Source organism: Varanus komodoensis, unplaced genomic scaffold, assembly GCF_004798865.1.
Source record: "Varanus komodoensis strain SLA01 unplaced genomic scaffold, ASM479886v1 scaffold171, whole genome shotgun sequence".
In the NCBI taxonomy this organism is placed as follows: Eukaryota; Metazoa; Chordata; class Lepidosauria; order Squamata; family Varanidae; genus Varanus; species Varanus komodoensis.
The window spans coordinates 65,442-77,785 of NW_025335509.1; the positions used below are offsets into that span (position 1 = coordinate 65,442).

At 40.3% G+C, this 12,344-nt stretch overlaps 1 protein-coding gene across 1 annotated transcript in view; it reads right to left on the reverse strand.

Moving 5' to 3' along the window:
* LOC123021692 (protein TANC1-like) overlaps positions 1 to 12,344 on the reverse strand; it is an 82,528-nt gene that overhangs the window by 49,024 nt on the left and 21,160 nt on the right. The window contains exons 4-6 of the mRNA XM_044426710.1: positions 7,709 to 7,839; positions 6,413 to 6,602; positions 2,883 to 3,140 (exon numbers count right to left, since the gene is read on the reverse strand). Coding sequence (XP_044282645.1) covers positions 2,883 to 3,140; positions 6,413 to 6,602; positions 7,709 to 7,839 — 579 coding nt within the window. The remainder of the gene's footprint in view (positions 1 to 2,882; positions 3,141 to 6,412; positions 6,603 to 7,708; positions 7,840 to 12,344) is intronic.

A 12,344-nucleotide genomic window follows, 5' to 3' on the forward strand; every position in this document is an offset into this window, starting at 1 on the left:
CCTAACTACACTACAGTAGGACTGCAGGTGGCGCAGTGGTTTAAACCGCTGTGCTGCTGGGTTGGTAGATTGAAAGGTCGCCGGTTCAAATCTGCACAACGGGGTGAGTTCCCATTGCTCCGTCCCAGCTCCTGCCAACCTTGCAGTTTGAAAGCATGCAAATGCCAGTAGATAAAAAGGTACCACTTCGGTGGGCAGGTAACAGTGTTCCGTGCACTTCAGTGTTTAGTCATGCCGGCCACATGACCACGGAGACTGTCTGCGGACAAATGCTGGCTCCCTCGGCCAGAAAACGGAGATGAGCACTGCCCCCTAGAGTCAGGCATGACTGGACTTCATGTCAAGGGGAAACCTTTACCTTTACACTACAGTAAAAATATGTTTACTAAGTGTTTTGAAACTGAGAACCATAAAACATGGGTAAACTTTACTTTTTCTTCCAGAGATAGTCATAGAGATTATGCTTCCTCTGGCTTTGGCATGCAACAAAATAATACCCACTGATATCCCTTTCACACTCACATTTGCCCTTCAATTGAAAGCTGCATTCTAATTAACCCATGAGAGAATTCAAGCTTGAAAGAAGGTGGTTTTCTATTCTTGCAAAATATTTCTTGCAGCCCTGTTTCATAGAATGTTTCTTTACATTGTGTGTGTGTGTGTGTGTGTGTGTGTGTGTGTGTGAGAGAGAGAGAGAGAGAGAGAGAGAGAGAGCGAGCGCGCGCACGCACGTGAGAGCGAGCGAGCATGCATATCCATGTATGTGAATGCACAGCTCTGTCCATATCTCTGCAGAAGAGTGGTTTATTTCAGGATCACTGGGAGATATGGATACACACATATGCAGCTCCCCAGCCCCATTAACCCTGGCCCTCAGAGCTGTAAAAATTGTGTACCCTACATAAAAGAGAAGTAACAATAGTACTGGAATATAAGTGGAATTCAGATCAGTGTTTCACAATCTAAAGAAAATCTACTTCTGTACTTTAAATCATGGTATTTCCAAGCTTATCATTTAAAGGAAGAAAACATGTATTTACACATGCACCAAACATGCGCATGCACACTCACACACATACACACACACATCTTATTCTAGTATGTGAACTAGAATTAATATCACCTGACTAATTAAACAAGTATTACAAAAGCATAAGTGACTTGACATAACAAGTCATTCAGCAAATTATGTCTCAATGACAGATACAGCAAAGTTGGCTGTAGCAAAAAAGCATCTTGTACCAATTGCATCGGTTGTGGAAAGGATGCAATGGCACTCCAGGGGGAACCAAACCTTGAGCAGCTGAGGAATTTTCCTAGGATCATTCAGCGATTGCATAGCTCCTTACATTGCAAGGTTTGTATATGCCCCTGAATTAGCTAGCTCAAGGGCTTTACTGTTTCCTGCACGTGACTGGGAAATATCCCCCCTCTAGGATCATTCTGTGAAAAAAGCAGCTGATATGAGAAAACCAAGTCTTCCAGGAAGATGTCCATCCCATCTTGCAAGACATTTTCAGATAGGACAATCTCAAAGAGAATGCCAGGAGCATTAACTCCCTGACTAGAATTCTAGGAAACTCCTTAGTGCTTTCTACAGAGATAATCAATTTACTGTAAAGATCAGTATATTCCAATAATCAATAAACAAGATTAATTGTGGGCATTATTAGCAGTTCACTAAAGTTTTCTTCCTCACACAGTAACAGATGTATTTCTTGGAATTTTTAAAAAGTGACCCAAAGCACACCAAGAAGGTTCTTTTGATTACAGAGAATATGAACAGATGGACTTTACTAAAGACCAGTGGCACAAGGCCTCAACAGCTTTCAACACTGGAGCTCAGAGTCAGAACTACAGTCAGTACGATCATGAAAGATCTTGAACAGCCTTATTTCCTTTCTTCCTCTTTTTTAGATTGTTGAAAGAGTCCAAATTATAAATCTGAAGCCACTCCTTAGATAACATGCCAGCACACAGAAAGTCAATTAGATGTGAAGGCTAGATCCAAATCCTTTGAAGTGCCCCATTACAAGACCCAGAAGACTGTGCAACCAAAATCTGAGTAGAGGCTGAATTGGAGATCTTGGGTAGAGCCTGATCATGGATCATCTACTGATATCAGAGAAAGTGGCAGCAAAAACTCCTTTGGAAAGCAAAGCACATAGTGCCATTGAACAGATCTTGCAAGTTTTTCTTGCAGCAGTATGAAAAAGCTCTTTTCGCAGCTATCATGTCCATCCAACACAGCAAATTTACCACCATGCTACACTTTCAGATTGTTCGCTACTGTACCAGAAGCACTTAACTGGGAAATATCACCCTTTTCCATGCACTCAACCTGTGTTGTTTTGTTGCTAGGATAAAATGATCATTCACATAGTCAGTAGTTCCACTGCAACTGGTAAGGCAGTGGATGAAATATGGCTATATAATAGTTGAGTCCCATTTTAGATTTTGCTTGTGATGGCACAGGTGACACTATCCCCCTACATCATTGCATGTATCTTTTAAAACTGTTTTATGGTTTGTTTTTCTAACTTAATTTAGTGGCAAAGTGCTTCCTGCTATAACTCTAGCAGAAGAGCACATTTCACTCCTTACATCTTTTTTTTACAGTAATGAGCATACGGAAAACTACTTCATTTCCACACAGCATGATCCCACCACTTTGCAGACCTTTGTACTTTGTTTTTAATGTTTTCTGTTAGAGTCTGTGCATTACCCTTCACCTACATTTCCATTTTATGGAAATCAGATACAATTTGATGGGAACTGGTCCACACTATTGGGAATACAGCACTAAAAGGAATTGTGCTTTAAAAATAGGTAGGTAGGTAGGTAGATCCTGAACACATCAACACCTTTTCAGTTTTTCTTACCTGCAACAGAATTAGGTCGAGGCATTACTAATGAACCAGAGCTTTGAGTATATGTAACAGGGCCATCTCCAGCAGCTTCTACTTTTGGCAAACTTTCTGAAGATCCACCAGTCTCCTCTTCTGCCACTGGTGAGCAATTATCTGCCCTTCGTTCATGAATAATTCCTTGATGCGCAGCTGTTCTGAGACTCCCGTCCTTACTCCACTCCAAACTGGATCCACTACGGTCATCGTTTTCAGATGAACTTGTAACTGTTGCTAAGACAGAAAGAAAGACAGAAAGGAAGGAGGCAACTAGTGATTTCTTTCACAAAAATAAAAAAAGAACGATATTCTGTGTGAAGTCTTGGACCAACTGGGGCACTGTAACAAAATGCTGCAGTGTGGAACCCTTCTGCTCAGAGTATTCCAGCAACCACTTTTCTCTATTTAGATCAGTTTCCTAGGGCTAGGGCTGATGCACTTACTCTGAGTTCCAGGCAGCTACATTAAAATATTGTATTACTTCATTAATGTCCATGAGAACCTCTCGGTTCTCTCCCTGAGACATTTTACAGTAGCTTCTCAGTGTGAACCAAGAAATTAGCTATCCAGACAATAATATACTTTCGCCTGTGGTGGGTACCATCTCCTGTCCCTTTCTCCCTGCTTTTTGTTGAACCATCCCACTGCATCCCTCCCTCAGCCATTTTCATTTTTTCCAGTTACTCCTCCCACTAGTTGTCAGTTTTTTCTTCTCTGTTTCTGTCAGTATTTCTTGACCGAAGGAAGCTGACAAGTTCTTTCAAGACACACTAGATCAGAATACTTAGGTAGCTTTCGGCCAGAAAGCACTGTGCATGCTTATTTATTAATTTAAAATATTTGTATGGTGCCCAATTGTACCACAGCACACCTGGACAGCTCACAATGGTTACAACTACATACACCTCAAGATTTAAGGGTATATGGCATGAAATACATGACCCCATTTCAAGAATACTAGCAATTCAAAAACTGTAAATAGTTGTGCAGGTTTGATGAAAACCTTAGCCTGTGCTTCTGTAGGATAGAATTATTACAGTTTTCGATTAAAGGGAAAAAAACTTGGCCTTTTGATATATTATGAGCTAAGTGTTCCTTCTCATTTAATAATTCAGAGGAAGAGGTGGGTCAAGAAAGATTTCCACTCAAGTTTCTAATACTGAAAAGAAGGCATATTGCCAGATTTCTCCTCTCATTTTGGCCTCTAGCCCAGACGTTTCTCTTACTTAGCTCACTGAAAAAGATGAAAATCTGCCCTCACCTCTATTATGTCAGTAGAGGCAGAGACAATTTCAACTAAGGCAATAAAACACTAAAAAAGAAGGCAAGAAGCCTGAGCCAGCAGAAAGTGTGGGAGAGGGAGGGTAAGGGCAGTTCTCCCCTCAAAGGGTCTACTGGCCCAGAATAACACAGCAGGAATGGAAATACAATGGAAGTCTACTTAAGTAGTATAGAAGAACAAGCTATTGTTGCGGTTGGGTAGAGTCTGCCAACAACTGTTACAAAAGTTATACCTGTTAAATCTGTATGGAATGAGCATTTAATATTTTAATATCTTTGTATGAACAGCTAGAGAGTTCTCCGAAAATGCAAAGGTTCCTTTGAAAATGGAAATCTACATTCCCCACTCCTAAATAATTGCAGAAGGAGTAACTCTATAAGAAATAGATGGGACTGAGGATACTGACGGGTGTACAAGTTCATTTTCATTTCTATCCTACTTTCTTTTCTGTCCCTTTGTGGAAACAGGTCTGAAAAACATACTGTGCAGCCCAGCTTTCAAACCCTTTACTGTCTTTCAGTATTTTCAGGGAAGTATGTGGGGGTATTTTTTTTTAAATCAGCCTTGTTGCACAACAGAACATCCTATGTGTTTCTATAACATCTTGAGGCATGTATAACACATGCACACTCATACACATATACAGTTCCATATCATCCTAACTATTTCTGTATGTTCTAAAGGTTTTATTTTGCCCAATCCTCTCTTGCACTATGTCGGTTTCCCAATTCTGAATTAATCATTCAAACTACTCTTCAGTACAAATATTTTCCACCACAAGTACATGTAGATAGGAAATTTTTCAGCCTCCCTTAGCACAGAAACAACATTTCACTATTTATCTCCATTGTTTGCCTTCACTGGGATACCTCTTTGAGTAACTACTGCCTTTTGCAAGCACTGAAGGAACATATCCAGTGTTCCAGCTTGGCTGTTGGACTTCCCAGAGATTCAGGAGAAGGAGAGTCAATACGCTCTGCTAAGTACTGCTAGCAAATATGCATTCTTGGACGGTAATGGTTAAAACCAAGGTATTTAAACTACAACATTTTTCTACATATTCCTCATGTTTCACACCAGACATGTAACAACATTCTGCCTGCTACAGAAGACAACTAAAATTCCAGTCAGACAAGTCCTGTTGGGCTAACTTCCAACTTAGTAAAGTATTGCTACGGATGAAGCATCTTTCTCCAAACACTGCAGAATTGGAACAGTCAGGTACTACTAGTTTAAAGGCCCCCTAAATAAATACATACTTATGCAACCAGGATGCTTCTATAAATTGAGTGATTGGTTCTTCTAGCTCAGTATGTGCACTGGTTGGGAGAAGCTCTCCAGGGTTTCAGATACCTGGGGAATGAGACTGGAACCTTCCTCATAAGAAGTATGTGCTTTGTACCTGAGCTACACATCCCCACAACAGACACTCTTACGCACAGAAGCACACACAACAAGTTTGCCCACTTTTGCTAGGCTGTAACTTCATTTCATGAACTTGAATGGCTGCAGTGATAAAAAGAACAGAGAATTTTCCAGGAAGGGCCTGTTCCAGCTGTTAGCAAAGGACAGAACACAGAAATGTCAGGATAAGAAAATAATCTTTTAGTGCTTTAACTAAGTTCTCAGTATGCTGCACAGACATTATTCCAGTAACCTTTTGGGCAGTCCTTCCTGGATGATATTGTTCCTGTATGATAGATGGGGTTGAAAGACAGTGTCCTACCTAGGGCTATCTAGCAAGTTCATAGTTGCAGTAACAGCTGAACTGTGATTTTAGAGATTCACTGCTCATGAACAATCTTAACCACTGTATTATACCAGCATATAGTTTTCAGCAGCATAACCACATCCTTTGCTGTCTACATCATGGAATCCAATTATCATACTATAGTGAAGAAATTCAGAATTTCAGTCCCATCCAAATGCAATAAGCGCTTTCATCAAAAGGAAGTTTAAGCATGACTAAATGCCTACAAGAAAAAGACAAGAGAACCACTGAGGACAGCATAATTAATTGAAATGAAAGAGCTCTCTAAAAATTTTTGGAGCATGGAGATTTTGAAAGTGGAGCCAAGTACTAACAGGAATCAAGACTAGAGAGCTTTAGCTCTGGCTCTATACATCCAGGCAGTCCCACAGCAGCCCACCTACTGATACAGAAAAGCACGCAACAAAACAGATAGCTAGAAGCCAGTGCATTACTACGAATTAAACTGCTTACCTATAATTCCACTGTCCTTGCTTTCTAATGTGGAGCTCGGGCTGCTAATGGTCCCACAGGGACTACTTTTGTTGGCTGCTGTTTTGCCAGCACAGCTATTCAGGGTTGAGCAAGGACTATCGGTGCTAGGCGACGTAGTGCTGCTTGTTAGTGTAGAACAGGGGCTGACTCTTTGACTAGCTACCGTGCACTGAAAAATGAATGAAACAAAGAATCAGCCCACAGAAGTGCTGCATATACCTCTATGATGAGGACACAGTTAATACCAAGAAGAAAACCAAACAAACTTAAAGTAAACACATGGATCTTCTAAAGAACATTTTAAAGGATCTTTTGAATCCTTCTCAAGAAGGCAGGGAAATCAGTTGCTACCTTTGAGACTATGCCCGCTTATGGCCCCTTAGTACTGTAACCAGGTTTTGTAAAGTTCAGTACATCATTTCTGAAGTGACAGTGAAAAAATGGATCAGATGAACCACACTTGGAAATGATAATGCAAAATCCAGGCCTTATTCAGGATGATGGCCAAATGCAGACCATGCTTCACTGGGTATTCAGAAACAAAAAGAACAAGGAAGACATGGTTTAAAAGCTTTTGTCACAAATGATTAAAAAGCTTTTAGAATAAGACACACTTCTGTCATATTATAGAGTCACTTTTCACCTCCTAGACCCTACAAAAGGCTAGATAATTACGTACCTTTGAAAGAAAATTTGAAGTGTACATGTGCATATAAAATATACATGTGAAAAAGCAGATGGCATAAACAAGTGAGTCATGGCTGCTGTATTATACAGAAAAAGATGTAATCTGCATCATTATTTCAATCTGATTTCCAAATGCAAAAATGAAAACTGTGTATGCTGCAAATCCATCTCCCTTTTTCTACACATCTCCAGCATGCCAGATAGCACCCTAAATTTATTGCAACTGCCTCTGATGCTTGTCAGGGAGGTACACACACTAAAGCATTAATATTATTATATTGCTATTATACTTTAAATCCTCTGGAAGCTTCTGATTAAAATTAACATGCCATGTGCACTCAGAACTCCATCCAACTTAAATTATTTTATTTATTTATTTATAAATACATTGAAAGCCACAGAGAAGATGGACTCACAGCTCTATTTTTTCATTAGTGCTATCGACACATGTTACAGGCATACGCATTAGTATAAGTAAATATCACTGTATGCTAACAACTTTATTATTGAATATTTTTCAAGTAAAGAAGTTGTTGGCCTCTTAAATTGAGCCACACTGCTATTTATAACTTATTTCCTCTAGCATACCATAGTTTCATGTTTTTCTTCTGGAGAGATCTGGGCAGAGCTTGGAATCCCTTCTCCCAGTAAAAATCCCAGCCTTGTCATCAGTTCTTGAGCCGCTGGTGAACAGCTTGATTCTTTCTCTGACTTTGTTTCTGTGCCGGCATACACACATACATGCACATACACACATACACACACAAAGAAGAAGAGAAGAAACAATCTATAAATCAGGGCTGCAGAGATATATTTTGAAAGACTAACAAGAAGCAACGTTCTTTCAAGTTTGAATTCTTTTCTAAGCAAATATTCTACAGCTTCCAAAAGAGGAGCAAATATGGGTATGAAATGGATATCACTCTGTATTGCCTTCTTATATTCCAGAGTATTCTATACTAAAGTAGCCTTCCCCAACCTGCTGTCTTGCAGATGTATTGGACTGTATTTCCCATGACCCCCCACAAATACGGTCAATTACCTTAACGGATGGGTATGGCAGAAATATATTAGAGGTAGCTGTCCCAAGGTTTAAAATCTAGGACTCAGCCCCACTAATGTGAATTGTCTTTAAGTCCCACTGATTGCATTGGGTGAGATCCCAGCACTTATCACTTTTGAATCCACGTGTCAAACTAGATCTCCAGTGATTTACTTTAAAAAGCAAGATGTAGGGCTGCTTTGAATACAGGGGAAGTGTAATCTGGATAGGGAGAATTTCACTGGAGATCCTGAACTTGGTCTCTTGTTACACGTCCTACCTGACTTTGCCATGATCTTAATGGGTGAAAACATAAAAAGTACCCACTATAATGCCAGCATGGTTTTTCACTATAAGGTAACAGTAACTTCAAGGAAGACTTAGAATATGGAAATGTTGTGGCAGAAATGGACAAAAAAGCCTCTTCCTCTTCTGCCATTTTTCATGGAGCTACTTATTATTATGCTGATCACTCAATCCACTGAAAATCTCCCATTTCACACCAGTTTGGTCGTCAAAGTGCTTCACTTATGCCAACTAACACTTTTACATATCCCTGAAGTGGCCTAAAGGAAAACTGAGAATCAATTCTGTGAAATGAGTCAGAGAGTAGACAATTAAGCACTAATTCTATCAACTTTTTGCCTCTATACAACCAGTTCAGAGATTGTCAAGCTTTGAGTTTTAATCCATGTCATAATTTATTATTTCCATTGTTGCATTTCAACTTGCTTTATTTAATGTTATAAACTCTTTGTTTTATGGCGGCCTATAGATGCTGCAAGCAAGTAAATGTTGTTCTTTGGGTAATGCCTTTTTTCTTTAATTCCTGTATCCAAGTAGTGTTGTGACAAAACAGAGGTGACCTTTAATAAGACAAGTTGAATCTTAAATGAATTGCAACAACTGGCTCAGGAGGAATTACTGAAAGACAATTCCACTTGCCTGTAGTGGACAAGACATCTGCTTAATCTTGAGCTAAACTATCAAAACAGCCTGGGCCCTCAATGGAAGGGATTTAACAGTTTTTCCAATATCCTCCAAATGATGAAAACACCTCCTTGTTTCTCTTCCCATCATGTCTTTCAATCATTCAAACTGTTCAGAGCTTTAGTTTACACAATATCTAATCCTTATAGAAAGTAATCTTCTGTTCCTTAATGCCATTAACAATGAGTTCTGTCTAACAGTAGGCTCGTGGAAACAGTAGAAGAGCCAGCATTGTTCTTCTACTGGTTGTGCAAGCACAAGCAGATACAATACTTTGCTTAATGATGTCGTACTGCACATAATACTAACCCAGTTTATTGAAACCACAGTTTGTTAATCTACCTGAGCTGTCAAATTACTCTGGAGCCTCTGCTGTGCCTGACAAACAATGGAGCAAAGTGCAAATCCTGAGGCACTTCCACCTTACTCAGTCATCGCACCGGTATCCGAGGGACCACTGAGGGAGCCCTGAGGGGGACTGAATAAGGATCACTGTTGCCCAGAGAGTCCAAGCAGCATTTTCAAGTCGACTCAGGTGAACATAACTCATGTTCCCTCCACATCACTTGCCATGGGGGCTGCTTAACAACAGGGGCAGGTTTTCCTGCCACTCAGCAATGGGGACATGTGAATACAGGCCATGTCCTTAGAAGATCCAGGAGATTATGGCTTATGCCCCTTGTCACTGCAGCAAGCAAAGGAGATCCAGAAGGACATGACCCATCTCCTGTTGCTAAACTGCCACCACAACAAGTCACAAGATACTTTCTCCTGGGTCTCTTCCTAAGGAGCCCTAAGACAACACAGCTTTCCTGCACCCTGCTGCAATTGCAGGGCAAATACAGACATAGGGGCGGGGGCACATCCTCCAGGAAGACCCAGAAGAATGAACTGCTGTCGTGTACTGCCTCATCAAGGCCCAAGATACAGAAGAGCTGGTTTTCTTTTGCCCTTCACCATGTTAAATATATCCAGAATTTATATTCCAGTTTGGTAATGTGTTCAGTACCAATGGAAACTGAAAATAAATCACTGGGTGACCAAATACAATTAATCATAAAAGATAAGTTACATCTGATTCATATAATTGACTCTGATGTCTCCTCCTCATGTTCTGGCAGAAGATGGATTTATCACTGTGGGTCAAACCTTTCCTGCAATACTGATATATTTTCACATGTAACTTCCCTGTAAAACTTTTCTTTACCTATGAAGCTTTGATAAAATCAGTACTTACTGCTCAGAAATCCTCACTGGGTTTTACCATGGAAACTTCACTCCTAGTCAGGTGTCTGGGATTAATAAAGAATCTGACCTATGGAGAGCTAGTAAACAAGGAAGGAACAGTTTTGGCCTAGATATGATTTTGGTCTCTTTAGGGAGCAAACCTATAGTCTCTAGACAGAGTCTGTGGGACAACAGGGTATTTTGGATGTTTAGTTCTGAGGTTGGAGAGTGTCCAGACCTCCAGCCTCAGAGCTCCTAACCTCTCCTACTCCCTACTGCATGTGACATGCAGAGCCGTACTAGCTGATTCTTCAAGGTAGGAAATACTACCTCAAAGAGGGACAAAGGGGCAAGTGGCGTGTCAGGAAGAACAAGTGGAGACTGAAAAGAACATGATACAACCTTTTCTGAGCCTCTGTCAGCTTCTGTTCCTCTCCCTCCAAAACTCCTTTGCTAGATAGTCAAAAAAGAATGTCTAGCAAAAATGCAGGGTGAGAGAACAGGGAGGCAAAGCGCATTTCTCCCATAACTCCTACTCTGCATAGGATGATCATAATCTTCTGCTCTGGGGCTTATGAGTCACCCACAGGCTTGTATCCACTGTCTATTTATTCTGCCTTTTCTCTATTTATTCTGCCTATGTTGTGTGTTATAGAAAATTTGTGAACCTGTGGTACAAATGTGAGGGCCCATTTTTTTGTATGACCAGAGGCCCTGATACTTCTGTAAGCATAATTTCAGGGTCACAGACTTCATAGCAAAAATTGCCAAAATAAAATGTCCACTGAGATATACTAAGACACAGTGTGGTGGAGGTGCCAAGCCTTTTGCTCATTTTATTCATTTTTTTCTCATTTCTTGATATAAGTACTGATGGCAAACCATTGACAGAATTCCATAAACATGTAAGGCCCAATTTTTCATTTGGGAATTACCAGTATAGAATGTTGAACAAAATTAATATACAGAGGAGACTGAGTTTGAAACCTCAGTGAAAGAGAGAGAGATGGCAGGGAGGGGATTGAACTTCAATATTCAGAATATGAATACACACACTCCTGAAAGAATGCAGCACCATGGGTTGTTCATGGATTGTTGTGCCATGCTGCAAAGGCATTAGACAAAAGCAGTTTTTTAAAAAGCCGCTCTACGTATTGATACTACTGTGCTGCAAAGGTATCTGGGAATCAGAAGGGAATCCCAGGGAGCAGGCAGAAGACAGAACAAACAAGCCACAAACTAAGAAAACAAGCCATGGTTTGTTTTTCTGTCAGAAGTAGGGCAACAATCATGGGTCAGCATTACTCCTGAACCAATTCAATCTATGAGATTTTTAAAGAATTTAAGAGCCACATACTTTTTCAAAAAGTGTAAATAAAAAGTAGTGATGTGAATAAACCAACAAAAAACTTAAGAAATATATTTAGATTTACTGAAGTGGTTCAGAATTTTCTATGGACAGGAACTCAGAAATTCTAGTGCCACTGACTAAAATTAGCATGAGGTTCCAGGGAAAAAAGGGTTCTCCCCTCCACTTCAGTTTTCATTTATATTTAGTGTTTATATTTTAGTGCAGAACTACTACTCTCTGTTTCTATCATTACCTAATACAAAGAAAAGCTAAGCAGTGTAAAAAATAAATCCACACATCTCATCTCTCATTTCCCACATATTTTTGCCACAAATGGACCAAATGAAGCAGCTGAGGTGTGGGCAGCAAAACACAAGACGGAGGCACCAGGACAAGGGCAACTGAACCTGAGCCAAGACAGAGTCCAAGTCAAATAGCAAGGCTCAATCGCATGTCCAGGTTGTAGTCACAGAGCAGGCCAGTTCAGGAACCAGAAATGCATACCAGGGCAGGGCAAGGAACAGGAAGACAAACAGAATTGCAGGTACTTTGAGGCAGGGTAACTAGGCAGGATACCCAGCAAGGCAAAATGCATGGCAAGGACAGACAAGGTA